Genomic DNA, 23379 nt, shown 5'->3' on the forward strand with positions numbered 1-23379 from the left:
CTCATGACTCGTTGCTAATCTTGACCGTGGATGCGCAGGGGATGTAATGTTTGTACCAGTGCTTAACCGTACCGTGGCCGGCCTGACGGTTGTAGGCCCGTATTTGTTCTTTTCATATGCACAAATAAAGGTTTTAAAAAAAAAAAAAAAAAATATTACCAATGCTATTGAAATTAAGGGGATTCATATTTTTCCAATAAACGACTTCCAAACGTAGTAAACCAGCTACCTATAGTGGAAAGACTTTTACTGAGTCTCTCAAACACCGTCAACCTTCAGTTGGGTCAAATCTTTATAAATCTTCGTAATATTTTTTATATATCCCTCAATACCTTAACTTTTGTCTGGGATATATGTACAGCAGTGTTGAACTTTCAACATGCCACAGACTCCATCCTCTTTTGCCAATAGAATATCAAGGGCAAGACTATTTTGAAAAACCATTGATCTGATCGCAACCATTTCAGTATTGATCATTAAGAACCCTCCAGCAGTATCTGTTGATAAACGATCAACTACTGTGGAAAATTGACGTATCTTATGTGAATTCAATACGACTCCAACTGACGGTACCAGTGCACCAAATATATCACCTACTATTTCTGAAAAACTTGCTCTTTTATTTCTTGTTAGTCCCTTACTTATTACATCCATTTTATTGTTCTTAGTGGTGTGGTATACCTTCGGAAATACAGTGGTAATGTAACAACTGCCATACCATCGTGCCGGCAACCTATAATAGGCATTTTTACTGCACACATAATAAATTCCTGGGAAAACAGGATCAGTTCCCCCTTTTAGTCTCCATCCCCCCAAAATTAGGAAGGTATGCTCACATTCGCTAGTACCAATGCAAACACTATTATATTCAGTTTTTAGTCTATGTAGACAGAATTTCCCCAATTTTGCCAAGTCCAGGGACATTTCAGCATGAGTCTCGCCTTTTTTATAGTCCCCCTCTAAAGCAGCCAATGGAGGTACATGTGACTTCTGCTCAACAGCTTTCTTTTGGAAATCCTGCCTTCTTTCCTCTACTAAATTAAAAAAAATATTTTTCTTCATCACGCAAAAGACACGTAAGGTTATTTCTATGAGCGTATGTTATATCTATAGGATTCGTTGTTAGGAGAAATTCACCCATGTGCTCAGCATCTTTACTACTAAGTACGGAATTTAAATTTCTACGAATTGGGATTTCTGAAAAGACTAAATCCATGTTACTATAGTCGTATTGCAACTTACCGGTATCATAAAACAAACTATACACAACCCTACAAGTCACACCATAAGTTAATGGAAGATGGTGATAGGTTACACCTTCAGAGACAGAAGTAGGTAGTTTCATGCAGACATAACAATCACTCACATCCATCGTGTCTACATATTGATAAAGAAGTTTAGTAAATACATTTAATGACAAATCACTATTTGATTTGTCATGATAATACCTGCTTTTATCCATTTGTTCCAAATCTGTAGTAGTAGTTCTTTCAGTAACCGCATTCATTCTTTCACTAATATTTGTGTTATCTTGATTATTAGTCACCATTAATACAGGTATCACGACTGTTAGTAATAACCACATCAACATTAGTACTATAATACTACATACACAACATTTAACACATCTCCGTTTTAAGCTAGATTTCGGATGTTCAGTCACTTTTACTTCCACCATTTTAGTATCTAAAATGTATTTCTAAAATGTATTCTCTCTCTAAAAAAAAAAAAGTAAAAAGGTAAAATCTTTGTGTGATCCCACACTTCAAAGGTTTTCAGCTTTTAATCAGTTCCTCTTCCTTTTCGATCTTTTCTTATTTTTGCTTCATAATTTCTCAATAAATTCCCTTTCATCAGCTCCTTCAACAATGCGCCTTTCTGATTCTCCATTTAGATCAAGATTTCCAAAACCTCAAGGATAATACAAGTCCACTCTGGAGCCTTATATTTTCTACTTGGTACTCTTCCTCTTCGTGACAACTTCAATGATCTTCTTCTTGATTGTTCTTGTTCTACCTGACTTGACACTTCTTTTATTTACCTGTGCTAATTCATTTCCTGTTATTCTTCTCAGAATGTATCTCAGTCTTTTCACTCCACTCGGCCAGTGATCACCCTTTCTGACCCTCTTTGACTGTACTGCTTTTTCACCCTCTTTACCTATTTCAAGTGCCCTTTTATTTTCTCTTCCTCTTGGTTGGTCTTTTTCTGAATTTCCTACTTTTTCTTCTTCTGTTTTTTTTTTCTTGGCTCTCTGGTCCTCTCTTTTCTTCTTCTGCCTGAGTTTGATCTAAATTTTCTGCAATTGATTCTTTCCCTTTTTCTAAATGAGCTGGATCTGAATTTTCTGCAATGGGTTCTTTTTCCTCTTCTTCTTCTTCTAACTGAATTCTTCTTCTAACTTTATTCTTCTTCTAAGGCTCATCAATACAAGGGGCAAAGCATCAGGCCATTTCAGTGAAGTGGATGCACACACTTTCCCTAACCTGGATTTTATTGTGCCATTTAGCTGCTCAACCACTCCAGAAGCTCCTGGTCGATAGGCACAATGTAATTTCTGCTCAGTTTTGAAAGCTGTACAAATTAATTTGATTATCTCATTATTAAAATAAGGTCCTCTATCTGATTCCAAAGTGACTGGAAATCCAAATCGTGGAATGAGCTCTCTCAACAGTAGTTGGTAACTGTGAGACTGTCATTCCTTCTCGTAGGATATGCTTCCACCCATCGAGAAAACAGAGACACAATGACAAGGACATACTCCAAACCATTGCAACTCAATGAAGTCTAGTTGCAATCTGGTGAATGGTCCCTCTGCCTTTCCAATTTTCCCCCAACTGACCACTGTCTTTCTCCCTGGGTTTTGTAGTTGGCAGGTTAAACATCTTTGGCAGAGACTCTCTGCAACAACCCTAAACTTGGGATTAAACCAGGTCTGTCTGAAATGTGTAACCATGGCATCCCTCCAAATGTGTGTGGTTCCATGATATACCCTAGCCATTTGTGACAACAAGCTATCTGGCATTATTGTTCTACCATCTGGACACACCCATACTTCATCGTCCGCTCTTCTTGTGCAACCTGTTTTGATCCAGTGTGCCTTCTCTTTTGTGTCTGCCTCATCCTGTAACTGTCTAACTTCATCCCATGTTTCAATAGCAGAGAAAAATATTAGTTGGAAATTAGTAACTTCTTTTTCTATCCATCTGTTCAAAGACATTGTATTTCTAGCACAAAATTGTGCTACTTGGTCTGTGTACCGATTACCCAGTGTCACAAACCCATTTCCTGACTTCTGTGCGGCACATTTGACCACTGCAATTTCTTTTGGCAACTGCAATGCTTCCAATAGTTCTTTAACATCTTTGCCATTCCTTATGGGAGACCCCAAAGAAGTCAGAAATCCTCTCTGTATCCACAATTGGCCAAAGTCATGCACAACCCCGAAACCATATTGACTGTCCGTAAATATGGTTACTCTCAATTTCTTCCCAATTTTGCAGGCTTTAGTTAAAGCGAACAATCCAGCTATTTGTGCAGACTTGACTCCTCTTAGACAGGAAGCTTCTATGATGCCCGACACAGTACATACAGCATATCCAGACATCAATTCTCCATTCTCCCTTCTCAAACATGACCCATCAACAAACAGTACAAAGTCTGACTCTTCCAGTGGAACATCAAGGAGGTCAGGCCTTGGCTTTGTACACATGTCTGTCACATCCAAACAATCATGATCAACTTCCTCTTTTACTTCTTCACAATAGGAATCGGGCAACAAGGTTGCTGGATTCATCATGGTGCATCTTGTCACACTTACATTTTCAGCACCCAAAATTACTCTTTCATATTTAGTCAGCCGACTAGGGGTCAAATGTTGAGTACGAGTCCTTGTTAAAAGGATCTCAACTGAATGTGGTACATACACCTTTACAGGATGTCCAATCACAATTGAGTCACTCTGTTGCAGAGTTACACAAGTAGCAGCTACTGCTTTTAACCCCTTCCATGCCCATGACGGAACGGTTCCGTCATGAGCATCGGTTGCGCTGTGCTCATGACGGAACCGTTCCGTCATGGCCCCGCCCGCGCTCGAACCCTTCAGCACCGCGGGGGAATTCCCGCCGCGCTGAAGGGGTTAAGCAGCCAGGTAATGCCGCAGCCACTGGATCCAGAGTGGCAGAAAAATATGCTACTGGACGTCGAGACAATCCATATTTCTGTGTTAACACTGGAAGTACACAACCTTCCCTTTCACAACAGAACAAAGCAAACTCTTTTGTATAGTCTGGCATTCCCACTGCTGGTACTTGGCACAAACAACTTCTCAGTTTTACCAATGCTTCTTCACTTTCATCATCCCACTCAATTGGATCCATCACCTCTTTACGTGTCAACCTGATTAATGGTTTTGCAAGCAGTGAAAATCCACTTATCCATTAACGACAGTATCCAGCCACTCCCAAAAACATTCGCACTTCCTTTTTAGTTTTGGGCAAGCTCATTTGTCGGATCACTTTTATTCTTTCTGGTGTCACCTTTCTGACTCCCCGCTCTATCTTATATCCTAGATATTAAACTGCTTGTTTGCAAAACTGTAATTTTTCTGGCTACACCTTGTGTCCTCCCTCTGCCAAATGGTTCAGTAAAGCTATTGTGTCAGTGACTCAGGCTTCTCGTGTTTTTGATGCCACCAATAGGTCCTCAATGTACTGAACCAAGACTGAATTTCCGGGCATAACCAAATTTTCTAAACATTTTTTCAAAATCTGATTGAAAATCGAAGGGCTCTCTGTGTACCCCTGAGGAACTCGGCACCATGCCAAAACACGGTCTCCGAACTGGAAAGCAAAAAGATATTGGCTATCCGGATGCAATGGAATCGAAAAGAATGCTTGGCACAAATCAATCCCAGTATACCAATGGGCATCCCATGGTATCTGATAAAGAATCATTGCAGGGCTTGGTACTACAGGACAACAGTGTACTGCTAATGTATTAATTTTCCTCAAGTCTTGCACTATTCTATATTTTCCACAAGGCTTTTTAAGTCCCAGGATTGGCAAATTACAAGGACTGCTCAATATTTCTTTTAGGATACCTTGTTCAATCATTTGATCAATTACTGGGGCAACTCCTGCTTTTACTTCAGGACTCATTCTGTATTGTGGTGGGTTTGGATATATCGCACCTTCTTTTACCATAATTTTAACTGGGTCAATCTTTGCCATAAGACCAATTTCTTTTCCGGAAAAATCCCACACATCTGACCTCACTGTGGTTCTTAATTCATCAGGCAAATCACTCTCAGTAAGAAGTGAATACATTTCATCCACTTCTGTTCCCCGTTTCGCTAGCCTCACCTTGTAAGCACGTCTTCAGTAGGAGTTTGGAAGGCCACACCATCAGGTGTACAAAAGATGGTGCAGTTCATCTTTCACAATAAGTCCCTACCTAATAGATTTACTGGACTCGAGTCGCATACCACAAACTGATGCATGTCTCTAAAATTTCCAATATTCACTTCTATTGGTTTTGTGAATGGGGTCCTAATCTGTTTATTTGAGAATCCTACAACTTGGATAGTTCCTCCTGAGAGGGGTAGGTTTGGAATTTCTGCTGTTCTCACAGTAGAATGGGTAGTGCCAGTACCCTCTAGGAAAGTGATATCATTTCCTTCAACCTTTCCATCAACAAAAGGACCTGACTGATCTAGCGCCAAGGATGCGCCAAGCACGTACTCTTCCTCCCCCCTCAGGCACCATCATTGTGACATCCCAGAATCACTCGCATCACTTTGCATCCAATATTGTTGAACGGTCTGTGTATTCTTACCACTTTCTCCATGGAATGCGGTCTTCACACTGTACCGCTGCACCCAAGCGTTCACACTGTTGGGCAAAGGGGCTTGTGGACCCTGCAACTGAGGAGTAGCTACCTGTTGCTGTTGTTGCTGGTTCACAACCATCTCATTCTGCATCTGCGGATTTAAAATTTGATTTATCCCTTTACTCTGTTGAATATTTCTACACTCATTCTTCCAATGTACAAGCTTTCCGCATCCGTGACAAGGATATTTCTTTTTCGCTTCAACTCTATTCATTCGAACTCTTCCTTTACTTCCATGCAATACTCAACTATTCTGATTCTGCACATTCGTCTGGTTGTCATTTTGAGAACCAGAAACTGCCTCTTGGTGTTCGGCCAACTTCACTTGTGCTCACATCATTTTCTCTTGTAACTTTTTAGGTTTTGCATCAATGTCATCACTACAGTACTTTGTGTACTTTGGAATGCCATTGATCGGCTTGCTTTGCCAACAAAGCATACACTGTTGAATCATCTGACTAATTTCTCATCTTAGCCCATATACAAACCTATATACAAAATGTCCCATATCTTTATCACCAATGTTCTCAAATCCACTATACTGCTTAAACACCTGTAGCAACCTTTCATAGTATGTATGTACTGACTCTTTATGTTCTTGAGTTGTTCTGTCTATCTTAACCCAATCTGTTTCTTTAGGGGTAATCTTTCCTTTTAGAAAGGTAATCACTTGATTATATTTCTTCATTACGTCCTTTGAAGGTGCACCTGTTTTCGCGTCTCTAGGATACTCTTCAGTTGGCCAATCAACTGTAATTTTCCATTCTGTCCATAAATCCGTGGGTATCACTATATCAAACAAGCCATCCAAATCCTTCAACAAAACCTTTGAAACCTTAACAAACCTCTCTACCTGCTTGTACCATTCAATTGGTTTCTCTCTCAATCGAGGGAAGTCATTTGTAAAGGATAAAATATCCTGTCTACTCCATGGAACATGAACATATCCACCACCAGGGACTTCTTTCATCGAACACATCCTTTCCACCTTTTCTACCTCCCTCAACGGAAATGTAGATACTTCCTTTGTAGCTGCTTCCTCTCTTTTCTTTGTTCATCTACTTCTCCATCAATCTACATCTCCCCATTTCTTCAAAATGTGCATTAATTCCTTTATTTGCAATCTCCTTCCTGACGCATTCAAGCTTTCCAAGTCCTTTTCAGTAAATTCTGATCTATAGGGTTTTTGTAATATTTTTGACTTTTCTATATCTATTCCAAATTTTAAAGCTACTTCTGCTATCTCCTCATAAAGATTATTTGTCCTCCCAAGTTATACTTTTGCACAGAAACAACAACTCTTCATCTCCATATGAACCTAATCTGTCAAGACTTATCATACCAATGATAATTTCTTCTAAATCCACCCTCAACTTGCTTACATCTCTAGCTTTTGGTGGCGGTTTCTGTTTTTCTAATCCTTTTGCCTATTCCTCCAGATCTTCAGGAGAAAATCCAGTAGAGTTTCCTGCCACTGGAGTGACAGTTGATACTTTCCTCCTTGCATCTTGGGGTGAAAATCTCTTTGGGGTTTCTGTCCCAGTCTCAATATTTGGGAGATCTAATAATGAAACATTCAAATCACTCTCACAAGTTTGATTTTCTAGCATGACGATCTCCTTTGTAGCACTATTCTGTGTGACTACCTCATTTTGCGATTTCGGTGAACCTCCTTTTGCACCATACAATGGAATAACAGGACCAATAGTTACTGGTACTGTTAGTGCTTCGGCATGTAAACCTAACTGATTTATTTTCTGAATTATCTCTTCTTTGGTTTTATTCAATGCATCCATTTCCTTTTCTTGTGATGCTCGGATAGCTGTTGGATCATATAGAACTTGTGGAACCAATGGAGTTCCCATCATGGGGTCACTCTGAGTTGTATCTCTCGCACTTTCTTGATAAGGCAGGGGTCTTTTTACTAGAATATCTTCTGACAACTCATCATCAGAGTCATCACACCCTATTCCCGTCATACCCATGTGTTTCGTTTTTTCCTTACTTTTACTCCCTTCTTTGTCTTCAGCCATCAATACTGGATACAAACCCTCCGATACCACAGCCCTTCTCCATCTTTACATCTGATCTACCAGAGTGTCAAATGGGTATCTGTGTATAAATCCACTATTGATTCTTCTACCTCCTCTGTACTTCTCCCGTTCATATGCCTCAGTTTCCCAGTCTTCCAAAGCCTCATACTGTGTTAACCTAGGTTTCGGTTCTAATGAATTCATCCTGTTTCTCACATTCTGAAGAATCCTCCCATTAAATGTACCATGTTCTGGGAAAGCTAGAACACCATCACCTCTTGTATACACCACCCAATTCTCCAACCATACACATGTATGATATCCACTTTCCATCATCATAAAGGAAGCAGGTGTGTTAGGAGGTGGCATAAGAACTCCCTCCCTAGTCACTACTTTTTGTCCTTTTTAAAGAAATTCTTAATCTTATTAATCAGTTTCATTCTTCAGATTCTTGTAACCTAACTAAAAATCCCCAAATTCTTCCGTATTTTCACAGACCCTGTTCATGAACACTCAACCTATACCTTTTCCTATACCAGCGCGACTCACACCAACTGTCCAATCAGGGCTCACTACATATTCCTCTCTTCAATCAATACCAGCACACTACCTGCTTACTGACTAATCAGAGCTTACAACACACCCACTCGTCTGACCAATGCCAGCGCGGCTCTTGGGATGTCAGTATTACTCCTTCTACTGATCATTCCTTTACAATCTGCAGTTTTCTTGCACCCACTGCTTCAACCACTACCAGCGCGTCACTCAGTGACATCAGTATGGCTCCTACTACTGACCCTCCCGTAACAAGGTAATACAACAATGTCTTTTCTAACTTTTCTTTATTAAATTCTTGTTAGTAACAACATAAAAACAGTGCTACTCGGTCTGCTCCACTAAACCAAAGATAGTTTCTTCACTCGCTTCAAAGAGAAAATTCCTTCTTGTCACTACGAGTAAAAACCCACTGTTTACCCTTCACTTAAGCTTGGGGAGGGCCTGTTACTCCTCTAGGGATACTCCTCCTTTGGGTAAAGCCAAAGTTTCACAGGCGGGCCCTCTGCTATCACTCACACTCTACTCTTATACAATATAGTCCCTAATATAATACTGTCAGCCCTGCGTAGCTTCTCAGTACTATGACAACAGACGAGTAACCTTCTGCAGTGTGATTTCCTTACCACACTCTTCTAAATTCTGTTCCAGGGAATCCCAGATATCTCTGTACCTGTGCTTCCAGACAACATAAAACGCGACACTAACTCTTAGTGTTAAACATATAGTCAATAATCAAAATTAATAATTAATAATCAATAATCACCAAACTAATCAATAATAACCATTGCTCTGCTACCAGAAAAACTGATCCAGCAGAAGGCCAGGGATTAACACTTCACAGTCAACAAAAAATTCAAATGGACCCATATACACATTCAAGTTTCCTGGCTGTTCCACCGAGGGTCAAGTTTTATTTTCACTTTGATCTTGATTAATCAATATCTAACTAATCTTCACAGATCAACACTTCCTTTGGTCAATGGACCACTAGTCAAACAGTTGATGGTGATATTAACAATTAACTAACTAACTTACAGATCTTCATGAAATAACCACAGACTCTGTGTAAGATTCATTGAATTTTATCTAAATCTCAGTCAAAAGTGAACGCTCATTTGTACAGATTGACAGTGCAAACTCCATCAACTTTCATGGGAGAGAACAATTAATTTATCAAATACATTCAATTCACAGACTCATTCAACAATTCAATGCATTAGGAGTGGATAGATGAAGAGACAAAAGGCATAATAAATCCTTCATTTGCAAAAGATATCCAAATTCAAAGGCAGAATAATAATTACCTAATAGTGAAGCAGGAAAAACAACCCCCTGGCCAAAGGACTGGTGGAGGTCTCCCGATTAAGAATCAGGAGACAAAGACAATAGGACAGGATCAGGACAGGGTAATACTTACTAAACTTCTCTACACCCCCGATGCACCGGAACGCATCCCTCTCTTACGCTCTCTCCCTCCTCGATATTCTTCCGGAATCTTCAATCTAATCGAGCTGTCTTTCAGGAATGAATCTTCCCAGTCTGTTCTCTTCTTTTTCAGCAGCAGCTCTCGCCCACTCCTTTCTCAGCAAAAAGCAGCCCTCTCCAGCAGCGCGCACTTAATCCTTTGGTCACCCTAATTATATTCTTCATTTCTGCATGTCCCACCCTTAAAAGTTGCAAAAATCAGTGGATCTTGGACTGTGATTGGGCAGGGGAGTTGTCATCACCTCATGCTGTCATGCTCAATTCCTTAACTAATTCTTTTGTTTAACAAACCCTTCCCCTTTAGCTCATTTATTATTCTGCCTTCTTATTTTCTCAAGCGTCTGGTGTATCAATTTAAACAATTTTTCAATAGGATTCTACAGTCGATGAACGTGTTCACACAGCGACTTGTCCTTGGCTTTTGGCAGCCTGTCAATGATACGGTCAGCGGGTCACCTCTTTATCACACTGCGCATGTCCTAGCTGGCATCCATCTTCACCGCCATCTTTTTCATTGGCTGATCACATTAGGCCCAAACGTACACTATTAATAAAGGAATCATAAACAGATGTTAATTTCTCAAATGTTTGATTGTCACTGTTCACCACCCACTTCTACTCTATCCCATGTTAAATTATCTTTCCTTAAGCAAAAGCATTAGCAGCAATATATAAAGTTCAGGCAAGCATATGCCAGGCCCGCGGTGCCTCAAGACCCAAGGTTAGTGACTCTTGCGCATGCATGAGAGCTTTCCCTTTCAAATGGGTTAGTCACGTGGTTATCTATGTAGTGCTAGTTTGCACATGCGCAAAATCGTTTTTTCGGTTTTAAACGGAATTCGGTTGCGTTGCAAATTATTCTTTGTTATTTAAGCATTCTTAAAGCTATTTTCCCCATATGTGAATGTTTTTCCACTTCTTTTCTATTTCTAGTAGTACTTGTTAATGAGAAATTAATCCGAGCAAGTTGCATTTTCTTGAATCCTTGCTCCATCAGCACCACCAAGCATATTGCAGCCTCAGGACCGCCACGCCAGTGCCGGGGATCGTGGATCCCTGGTGGGTGCAGCGGTACCCTCACTTTCCAACCACCGCACTGGTAATGCGGCAGTCAGCCCATTGCTGCAGCGGTTCACGACGACCAGCGCACCCCACAGTGGATTTGGCGGACCAGGCCCTAAGTAAATTAGTTTTTATACAAAAAGGAAATTTGTTTTGCCTTGTTTGTTGCAGTCAAAGATCACTTGCATAATCTAGCTTTGCATTTAAAGCCAGTTTTAGGCTGCCAACTTCATAGTAACAGGTTAAATAGTGAAGCCACATCATTTATCATTTGTGTGGGGAGGAGGCATGGTAAGGTACAGGAAGGAGAGAACAAAAAGCAAAGGAGTAAGGCACAGAGTGGAATGGATGACAGGATATCAACAAATTGTAGAGCGCAATAGTAGAGAAATTAAAGATTGGCTGGTAGTGAAGACCAACCACAACATAACTACATTGTCAATACTAATGTACATTTTCTTTTTTAGGTCTTCAAATGGCTCCATGCGGGTGTTTTTTTGATCCAAGAATATATCATATAGAATGGATTACAAACGAGTTCCCTCATGCACCGGTTTACAAACTTCTGGAAGCACCAAGACTGCAAAATGCACTGAATACCAACCCGCCAGAAAACCAGCGACTGGTCAAGGATCCAGTTCAATCTTTTAAATATAGACATAACCAACAACTCCCAAAAAGTAACCAGTCCAGTTTATCCCTCTACAATCGGGAAGATCCTATTCATTTGACGAGGCAAGACAATGCGACGGAGCAACAGAGAGAAACGCCACAAGCTAAAATTCAGAACCCCCAAAAACAAGGATCAACACATCGGAAGGAAGTCAAATTACCTCCGCTGGTTATCACAGTCCCTGGTCTAAAGCAGGATGGAAATAGTCTCCCAACTAGTGCCTACACATGCCTGAAAGAAAGGTTTTCACCTGAGGACCAGCTCCGACTGTCCGGGCATGACAAGTGTCAACAAGAGTTTCAGATGTATGACAACTATCTTGACAAGGAAACGGAGTCTCCCGATTATAGCCTATTGGACTCGCTCGTTCTAGATCCTGCGGTCATGAACATATGCATTGGGAATGGGATGTCCCCCATCAGTGGTCCTTATGAGTCACATAATGGTACACAACTAAGTGATGCTCAGCCCAGTATCAAGCATCATCTAGCCGAAAGAAAAGCACTAAACGTGCCAGCCTCTCGCAGTTTGCCAGAGGAAGTTCTGCTCGAAGACGCGATGAAGATGTTCGATTGCATCCCAGGAAATGTAGACGTGAATTCGCTCACTGGGGAGTCCAGGGTTGAGAGAACACGATGCCGAGGTCATAAACCCCACGTAGAAGAAGTTGACGTATCTATTGCGGGTAGCATATCGCCATGTAAGGACTCCTTGAGTGATATCAGTTCACTTAATCTGCCAGATGAATTACTTTCTCCAGATTATAGCGTCCCAGAGATTTCTGACACAGTGGGCAGCATGGATTATTTTTATAACCTCAAAGAACTAGATGAGGACATTCAATCAGAGGATGAAATGGACCCTGATCTTGTAGAAAATCAATTAACTAAACAAAACCTTCCGTTTGTTAAGAAGATGAAAGTTAGTATAGTTAAGACCTCAGCTCAGCCTTGCAGTGGCCTGAAGCCAACCGTATCCCCAAGTAGGTGTCATACAGGACTTCAGGACTGTCCAGAAGAAATGGAGGGCTAAAAATAAAATAGGTTACAGTAAAGAAAGACAGGGTTTATAGATGTTTTTGTAGAAAAAAGCAAAATAATCATTGGTATGAGTAGATATTTTTGTTGCGGCACGCTGGAATTATTTGTCGGAAGCATACTTTGGAAATAGTTTTATGAATTCCGTTATGCTTCACTGTATTGCTTCTTGCATCAATAAAGGCATTTCTCTAAAATACCTGGTGGCCTTTAAAATATTAATAGTTATCAATGTGTGCATTTACAATCACAAATAAAATGGATTTTATTTTGTCATGAGAACAATTCATTTGATTTTATTCATAACACATAGAAAACAGCTCATAAAATCAATAATAGATCAGTATCTTTTCACTGGCCAGTAATTAAAATGATAGCAATGAAATAGAATGGAAACATAAGGAGGAAAATAAGAATGTAATATAAAGTGACAAAAAGATCCCTCTTTTGAAGAAATTAAAATACAATTAATCTTGGGTTTACATCATGTATTAAAACCAAATTCAGTTTAAACTTAATCAATCCAGGAAACCTTTCACATCTTAGAGATGAAGCCCTGGCTAGATGGCCCAGACCAAAATCTTCTACCCGAAAAAAGCCACACATTTTCCCATGAAACTCAAAAAACTCCCCCAACAAATGTAAGGTTTGACTCTTGGGCATACATTAATTGTCTCATTACACCTGTAAACCCCTGCCTTGTTAAAGCGGGTTACTCTAAATAATGAGTGCCAAAAGTGTCAATGTGTCCTTGCCTAACCTACGAGGCAGAAAATGATCTTCCCACTCGTGGAATTCCGCGGAGTTACATAAAATCTCCATCATCCTCCACTAACGGGCAGAAAATATGCACATTGCGCTGTTTGTGTTGCAATTTAACACCGGTAGCACGCTTATCGCTGAGAAATCAGCGCGAACGGCACCATGCAGTGTGCAGGAGCCTGCGATCTGATTTTGTTGCTGTTCAAGTAGAAAATCTACTTGAGATGCAGCAAATGTACTCAAGAAGCAGCAAATTTACTCGAAACAGCAAATCTACTCGAGCAGCAGTAAATCTACTCGAGAAGGAGCAAATCTACTCGAGCAGCAGCAAATGTACTCGAGAAGCAGACCTCTGACCGCCCACGAGCATCAGCGCTAGAAAATCACGCTAGGGGATTCAAAATCTTTCTGGCGCTCGATGAGAGAAAAAAATTCTGTCATGCAGCAATTTGCGAAATTGGACTGAAACTCCGCAAAACAACACTAATGTGGAGTCACCAATGCTGCGGGCGAAATGAAACATCCCGACCACCCCTACCACTGACTTTCCAGGCATGTCTGATTCACCAAAATCAGACAAAAAGAATCTTGATCTTATGAATTGCTTTCTGATTGTGTCTGACAGTGGATCATGTAAATTTAACAGATGACCACCACAGCTTAGAATTCCAGAAGGTAAGTCGAAAACATTCTCCTTTGCAAATTAAAGCTGGCCACCTTCACAAGGTCCTTAAGTTCAATTAAACTGCATCCTGCAGACTCTTATAACATCACAGAGTATGCCAACATCCTGAACACTTCCATTCCAATAGATGTTGGTTAAAGAAAGAGGCCAGACACCGGGCCATCCTCAGGGCCCCACTTTACCAGCGTGAGTCGGGGTGTCCACCTGGCACCTCTGGTTAACAGGAAGCATTTAGCTTTCTGTTTATTGCTTTCTTTACTCTGACAAGAGACTGCTAGTCTTCTGAATATAAATACTACTGTGGAGAGGTGGGATGATGGGGCTGTGGGGTAAGGCACAAGACGGCTAGGAAGAAAGGAAAAGAAGGATAGGTGAAAGGAGGGATTTGAAAATGGATGAAGAGGTGGATAGATGGAGGCAGGGATGGATGGAGAGTACATGTTTGATGGAAGGAGAGAAGGATGGATGATACATAAAGAGAATGAATGGAGAGAAGGATGAATGATGAAGAGGCTGGGAGTGGAAGGATTTAATGATGGATGGCTGGATGGATGGATGGATGGATGAGTGAGTGGGTGGGTGGATGGATGGATGGATGGATGGATGGGTGAGTAGGTGGATGGATGAGTGGGTGGATGGGTGGGATAGCAGAGTGAGTGGGTGGGTGGCTGGAAAGTTGTGTTCATGGATGAGAAAGATTGAAAAAAATAGACGGATAGCAAGAACAATGAATGGATGACAGAAAAAAGGATAGAAAGAATTATGGTTAAAAAAAAGAAAGAATAAGACAGAAATAAAGCTCAAGAGAAAGTGGGAAGAAAAAAAAGACTGAATGAAGGATGGAGGGCAGGTCGGACAATTGAGAATTCCCTCAACAGGGTGGGGCTCTCCCCTGAAAGCCTGTAGAGTATGCTGACCCCACTCATTTATTGTCATTTTGAATTTGGTTTAGGTTGGGGTATTATATTTTTCTGGTTACTCAGGGTGTTCGACTAAGTTGGAGCTCAAATCCTACCAAAAACATTTCTTCAAACCCTCACCCTCTCCTCATCGAATGTTAAATCAAGCCTTGGCAACGCTAGCCCCCAAAGCCAAACCATTGCTAATAATATAACATTTGACAACTGTATAAAAATGGCAAGATTTATGAAGCCCAATGATGATCCATATGAAGGCCGGATCCATGCCAAATTTTCAGAATATCAATGTAGGGCAATTATGTATATCATAGAAATGAAATTTCCCTCCATAACATTTTGGAGCAGTTTTACTTATAACACACTAACTCTTCCTATATAGACAGGGTTACTCGAATTAGGCGATTGTGCATCCATGGGTTTTTTCCGCATAAATATACATTTGCCACACAATCCATCATCTGCTGCACAATCTGCAGGTTTTAACAACAATAAATGGATTCTGGCTCAAACGGTTCAAAAGTTACTAAAACCTAGAGACACATATTGCAGCACAGTGGAAGGGCCTTTGTAAAGCTTGACTGATCACCATTCTGTTGCTTATTGCTGTATTTTTGTGTTAAACTGGTGCTGAGGTGCAACCAATGCCCAGAAAGTTTAAGTGCAAAAATGACACTATAATGAATACTATCACAAAATGTGCCGCATTCAGATGCATAATTTGCTTTTTCTTGCTACATAATCTACTCAACCTTGCTGCATAATTTGGCCCTTCCCTGCCACATAATTCCAGTGGCCCAGATAATAGGATTTTCAGAATAACCACAAACCTGGCTATGTAAATGATTCCCACTTTAATTAATATATGTAAATTGAAAGGCCATCCCATATATTTTTATAAATACCCCCCAGGCCCTGGGACTTCAGGATCATCCTATATTGGTTATTTACCATACAACAGGATGACTGGCTCTCACTTATAAGAACCCACAGAAGGGGCACGTTCAGTGCTTAATTTGAGCCGGAGGTTTCCGGTACTGGCAGTTAATTGCCTGAACCTGCACTTATGACAGCTGCCACATGGTGGCGCGGTTTGTGTCATTTTAACAGAAACTGAAAACTGTTGTATGTTAAGTCAATATACATTAAAAACAACTAATACCTGCCACCCAAGCCATTCTTAAAGCTTGGTCGGCCTCGAACAGTCTTAATTATCACACTTCAGTGTGATGGTTAGTAGTTGTGTTAGTACAGTGGCTATGTGTGGTGCAAACTTCGGTGGCCTCCTGACGAGGGCCCCGGCACTTTTTTTTACAAATTAAGCACTGGCATTTGTTTTGAGTGTTTTTTTATGTAAATGATTCCCACTTTAATATATATATATAACTTGTGCTATCCTAAACGCCAATCAATGGCCCAGTTTTCCTAGACCAATGCTGAACACACCCTGCTCGCTTGGAGCTGGTGTTCACCGATCATGAGCATCAGGACTCATTTTAAAGGGCCAAGATGACATAAGTTGGTACCACGTGAATGGTGCATTTGGCCACTAATATGGTTTGCACTTTACCTGTGAGCAAACAAGCACTTGCTGCTGGTACAAATAATGTGAGTGGTGAGCTAACTACACTTGCCCTCCACGGGCTTCCCTAAGGGGCCACAAACCCAAAGATGTCAGAGAGATCAGTCCAGCATGGTCACTCTCCTTCCTTGGTCTCAAGGTTGGATGGGCTTTGTACTACTACAGCACATCCGTACGTCCATCATCACAGCATCTTTGTCAACCATACTACAGGCACACTAAGGCCTACCCTTTGGAGAGCCGGGATTTCAGGGGGTTCAATATGATTTGCTGTGGATCTTAAGGGAAATAGCATCAGCCCTCTGAGTGGAGGGCCAATCCAGGGCGTAGCAGCCATTGGTGCATCTGGTACAGTGGCACCAGGGACCATAACTCCGAGGGGCCCATTGAACCCAGATAATTGCTATATTTTATAAACCTTACACGGGTGCAAAGATCATTCCCTTGCTTGCACCAGAGCCCATTACATCCTTGCTACGCTACTGGTTGAAACTCTAATTCTGGCGGCTGCTGGTCACCCTGCCTTACTTCTCATCAGGCCGCGTCCTCACTGCATCAATCATAATTTCCAAATCTCCTATTCCAAGCATGCAGATTCCTCCCTCTCAAACTATCCGAGCTTGAGAGCTCTGTTGGTGCCAGGGTGAGGTTTCCCTGCCCACGGCCCTCCCAGTGGGCTCTGTTATCTCCTCACCGCCCTCGGTGCCACAATGGCTCTGACAGAGCATGCGGCGGCGGCAGGCCTCCCCTCCGGCCCAATCCATATTCGGTCAAGGTGAGGCGATATGGTCACTGTGGGCCGCCTCAGCTTTCCTGCGCTTAGTTCCCCATCTTGGATCTGCTTGGGTGATGGTGGACAACTCGTTCTCGATAGTGAAGGTGCCTCCGACACCCCTGGAGCAGCACAGTTTAGACTCCACTCTCACACGTCACAGAAATGCAATTTATGTACTCGCATTTAATAACATTCACTGTGTGCCTTAACGTTATTAATGTGTGTGATAACATTTAAACGTGTTAATGAAATATATTCACTGTAGTGACTAAAGATATATACACACGTGTGCACTAATGTGCAGTTGAAAGATGCTTGCATGTATTCTCTATTCACGTTTTACACTTACACTTCAAGTCGTATTTGCATATGTAAACATGTATTCTTTTACTCCTGTTTTAAATGTATTCCTAAAGATGCACGTGCACATGCATAACAATATATTCGAAGTGCATCCCATATGCTTAACTGAAGTTAGCGTAACAGGCCTTCGTTGAAATGTATTTTGATTTGCCAGCATGTTCTCTTTGCAGGTTTATTATCATGATTTTCATTAGTTAGAGGAAGGCTTATGGTCTGTATTAGACTGCTGAAAGGGAGGCCTGGAGAGAAAACGTGGTAGTGAATGTGGAGAAACAATGGTCAAAAGAGGCCTTCTGTTCATCATGTACCGGGATGGCAAGATGTTCAAGGATGAGAACCGCAGTCTCAGTTCAATGCGCTGAGGCACTGAAGGGATGTTGCAGATGCATACAAGTAGGGACTTGATTGGCTCCTGGTGGTGTGAAAGGAGATAAGGATGTTTCTGAATCTCCCATTACTTTTAAATTGGTATTCACCCAGCTAGTGTCACCTGAGATTCCTTAGACTTCAAGGGTTATAGACCTCTCTGCTTGGCCTATTCTTGCAAGTGTGAAGCTTTATGCTAATCACTTATGTTCTTTTTCCAAGACTTCTAGTGAAATTTCATCATGGGACAACTTCTATGCTCCATAATTAGAGACCCTTGATGGATGAACCTATATTTGATCTATATTTAGAAAAGAGAAGGTAAGTCTCTCTATGGAACACGTTTGCTTTAATCTGTATCTATACATTTGTGGTTATCGCAATTCGATACGTCATTCTATTGTGCTTTAACCTACTGAGATATTTCAGCTTACCTATTGTATTGCTACATTTATTGAACTTACTTTTGTCTTGCATAGATACTGGATTGATTGGAAATCCCAAATAAAACCCTTTAACTATATTCAGCGATTCCTGTTCCTTATTGTGGAGTCACATTGGCTTCACAAGTTAGAATGTACTGTTGAGGTCTCCTCCCTTTCAATGCTTCATGTCAGCGAACAAAGGTCCATTCGACCAATGAGGAAAAATCTTTGCCGACTTGACTAAAAGACTACGTTGCAAGGCCCAGTGCTCTTTCACACCCCCATAGCTAGACTCTTAGAAGTGCCGGACTCTCCTCGGACTCATTCTGCTCTGTCTGAACCATGCTCGCACCCAAAAGCAAGAAGAGCTAAGGGAGGGGTTCCAGGAAGCATATTCCAGGGGTAGCTGAAAAAAGTTAGACGGGCAGCTGCATCTTGAAAGGCATACCAACACATGAGTGGCATAAGAGGATGTGAGAGAGTGGTAGGTCTGGGGGAATTAGGTATCCACAGGAAACTGGAGGTATTTTAGATGGACTAAATTGGGAGAACTACACGGATGGATATATATATATATATATATATATATATATATATCTCAGACATTTTTCAATCCAATGATAGTTCATGTCCAAGACCCATGGCAGCCCCTGTAGCCATATAGCAACTGTGACACTTGTTCAGTCTTGGCTTTTTTAGCCTACAGTATTGTATACATGGAGTGTTAGAAGACAAAGTTCACAAGGGAAAAACAGACTACATATCCCAGCATGAAAAGCGACTGACAAATCCGTAAAAAACGAGAAGTCTTTTGGATTTTCACCCTTAATACCTTTCACAAAGGATTAAACAGTGAATTACCCTGGGAAAACGCCATTCTCTTCAACAGATTCTAACCCTTTATAGCCATTTGGCCTCTCCTATTTGTTCATATTCTAGCTCATTGTTTTGCTTTTCATGTTTCATATATGGGGCATGCTTTGTAGGCTTCACACTTGCCTTTTATCTATATTTTAGATTTCATTTTCTGTATTGTCCGTATTTTTGGGCTAATTTGCTTCTTTTTCTACTATACATAGATGATATTCATCTTGGTTTCATCTCCTTAGTATTTTTGCATTATCTTATCAGTCCCTCTCTCTTTTATTACATTATCCCACAGAGCTTTCTGTCCGCTCTCTAGCCTGCTCGCCGTTTGGAGCCTGCCCCCCTGGCATGATGTTATTTCACGTACTTTTCTACACTGCTTCATTCCATAGAGCTCTTTGTCCGTTCTCCAGTTTGCCAGCTGTTTGGAGCCCGCCTCCGTGACATCATTACGCTCCATGTATTTCCTGAATTGAGGCCCCGGGTCTATCATTGTCAGTCTTCCATGCTTACTAGTTTTATATTTTTTGTTCTCTTCCGCGACACATTTTTGTCCGCTCTCTAGCTGCTCAGAGCCCATCCTTTTGACATCATGTGACCTCACGTAACCCCTTAAATCAGGTGTTCAAATCTGTTTGTTCACCCTTGCCTGTGGTCCACATCCGCCGATACAGCTGATCCGTATTCTCTTTCAAGTAAGTCAGCTCTCGATCTGTTGTACATGCTACATCTCTATTTATTCTTATTTGTTTTTACCGCTGTGTATGTTATATCCAGTCCCTCTCTTTCTTCTTTTTTCTTTTGTACATTTTCTAGTGGTTAACGCTCTATGACCAAGATATGCCTTGACTTGCTTTTGAAGCCGTGAGCTTTGCCTTGCTTCGGTTGGGTTGCATTCGAAATATTCCCTACTGCTTGAATTCTTACTTCATCATACATATCCTTTGGAATTGCATTGTAGGTATTTTATGGCATTTTTTCTTTGGCTGCGCTAGGCGCTAATTCAATGTTATCACTCCTTTTTCCATTTTCTCATTAAGTTTCTCTGGTTCTTTATCTTCCTGGTAACTCGCAGGACGCATTGTGAATTTTATTGCCTGTATTGGACCACTTGGCATTCTTTCCTGTACTTCTCTGACTACCACGGCTCATTATACATGTAAGCAGCGATTTCATTTATTTTATTTTGTTCACCCGTTAGGACCTTTGTCTTATTATCATGCCATATTACTACGTGTTACTTCTTATCTTTGTATTTCCCGTATCACATTATTTCATTCTTGTTTCTGTTCGGGTTGTTCTTATCTATACAGGAAGTACTTCTTATGCTTGTATGACCTGTTTGGACCTTACTCATCTATTTATCGCATTGAAGAATTACTAAGTCAGTATTATTAATATTCTTCTTTCTTTTTTCTTTTCCTTTTTTCCCCTTCTTTTCATTGTTAAGCTATTAAGTATATCATTAATCACTCGCTTCTTTATTCGCTACACACTACCACAATTCTTTCACTGTTTCTCCATTCCACACTCACCGATTGTTATTTTTACTTGGGTTATCATAACACCTTCTCTTTCTTTCTCTTTTCTCTCTTCACTCTACTTATACCTACACATATCGTTTGGGTTTTTGTCTTTCCTCAAGCCTGGGTCTTTTATTAAAGGTTGGTTTGACAGCACTTTTCTGTTATTAGTCAAATAATAGGTGAAGGAGCACAGTGTTTTTTAAGAAAAAAATCATTGTTATAAAAACAAATCTCCTGTGTTATATTGTTTTGTTTTACATGATATTTTTGCACATTTATAGGACCAAAGATATTGTGGCTCTCCTGATGAAGACGCTTTGCAAGCGTCGAAACGCGCGTTGAGAACATCTCGGCCTCAGCCACTTCTGTCTGTCTATATTTGTATCCTGTGATTTTCTGTATTGTATGGTTGATTCAGCTCATTATTTGACATGTATTGTCTATATTGTTTGACATCTCTTGAACTGTATCCCTAAATATTGAATTGTCCATTATCAACTTATTATCATTATTGTGCAATTTATACATAATAAATTTCGTATTTGGTTTTATTAATATCATGTACATTGTGTTTCCTTCTACAATATTGGTGTTTTCTTATTGTACAATTGAGTTGCTTAAATTTAGACTGCCTAGGCGTTTGAATTCATAATACCAACACATGAGTGGCATAAGAGGATGTGAGAGAGTGGTAGGTCTGGGGGAATTAGGTATCCACAGGAAACTGGAGGTATTTTAGATGGACTAAATTGGGAGAACTACACGGATGGATATATCTCAGACATTTTTCAATCCAATGATAGTTCATGTCCAAGACCCATGGCAGCCCCTGTAGCCATATAGCAACTGTGACACTTGTTCAGTCTTGGCTTTTTTAGCCTACAGTATTGTATACATGGAGTGTTAGAAGACAAAGTTCACAAGGGAAAAACAGACTACATATCCCAGCATGAAAAGCGACTGACTGAAGGCATCATGCATGACATGGTGTTAACTGCCAGCTATGCTTTAATAGTTACTGTTACCACAACTGCCTGGCCGGGATGGACCATGGTGACAAGTAATGAGATAATATTGGAATAAAAAAATTTGACTCCCAATCAATATTCCTGCCATCTTATAGAATATTCCCTTTTCATTGTACTCCTGAAGACAGAGCCTCTATGCTATGCCACTACATAAAATGCATTCACCTTTCCATTGCAAAAAATGTCAAATTCATTCTGTTGAGACAGAATGACGTTATTACCCCTCCTTAGTACATTGAAAATGTTCCCACGACGTCCAAATAAGGAGACAGTGCCTTTATCAAAGACAAAGTATTCTCCAGCCAATATAATAATCAAGAAGTGTAAATTACAGTTAATTTCGCCTACACATTAGATTAATCTCTAAATGTTGCGCGACTCAAGCTTGAATAACACTTCAACTGTTTGTACGGCCTCTTCTTCCAGATGTTATGTGTGTTTGTATAGCACACAACTCACCCAAGAGGGTATCCAGGCGCTGAAGTAGGAGCAAGGTCTTTCGTTTCTTGCACAATGCGAGGTAGCGAGGTAGGCTAAGGCACGCTCACCAGATCTAGTTCTGCATATGCAGGGTGTGCGTGCGAGTAAGAGTCAGTCTGAGTGGAGTCATCCAGTAGGTTTGTGGAGGTTTATGCCATTGTTGAGGTACATGCACCCAGTGTTGTATAAGGCTTCATGTGTGTGCTTGAGTTTGAAGAGTTCCTGTTTGTGGATTGGGAGACAGTGGAGCTCTTTGCGGTGCGCAGTGATCTGGTTGAGGCGCGCAGTGATCTGGTTGAGGCGCGCAGTGATCTGGTTGAGGCGCGCAGTGATCTGGTTGAGGCGCGCAGTGATCTGGTTGAGGCGCGCAGTGATCTGGTTGTTGTGTTTTGCATGCTCTGGAGTCTTCTGGTCCATTGGGCGTTGATTCTGGGATAGCGTAGGTTACCACAGTCTAACTTGCTGCTGATGAGGGGTGGGGTGACTTCCGCGCATGCTGGTGGGAAGAACGGATGATTCTCTGGAGTGTGTGTTACTGCTCGTCTCTGGTCTCGCTGGAAGGCTGCAGGCCTCAAGGCTGTCTATAATGTATGTTGCAAGAGAGTTCTGAACTTCCTGGATTGTGTGTTGCTGCAGCCCTTATAAGCCTGGAATGTGTACCGTTTTAGACCTCTGGGCTATCTGGAGTATGCCATGCTGCAGGCCTCCGGGGAGTCCTGAATTTATATTGTTACAAGCCGCAGGGCAATCTGGAATTTGTCGTTAGACTGAGCGGTCTGGGAAGTGAATTGCTCCAGTTTTCTACGAATGCGAGGTATCGCATGCGACATGCATCACTTCAGAATTTAGGAATGTGGCTGACACGC

The 23379-nt window shown here is 41.1% G+C and overlaps 1 protein-coding gene across 1 annotated transcript; it reads left to right on the forward strand.

Moving 5' to 3' along the window:
- Positions 1–11067: 11067 nt before the first annotated feature.
- On the forward strand, positions 11068–22088 carry PRR22 (proline rich 22). The gene is made up of 5 exons (XM_085637010.1): positions 11068–11146; positions 11495–12682; positions 14125–14174; positions 18459–18508; positions 21884–22088. Exons 1-5 carry the CDS (start codon positions 11068–11070, stop codon positions 22086–22088), a joined length of 1572 nt encoding a protein of 523 aa, XP_085493136.1.
- Positions 22089–23379: the final 1291 nt, after the last annotated feature.

Source organism: Triturus cristatus, chromosome 12, assembly GCF_964204655.1.
Source record: "Triturus cristatus chromosome 12, aTriCri1.1, whole genome shotgun sequence".
Lineage (NCBI taxonomy): Eukaryota > Metazoa > Chordata > Amphibia > Caudata > Salamandridae > Triturus > Triturus cristatus.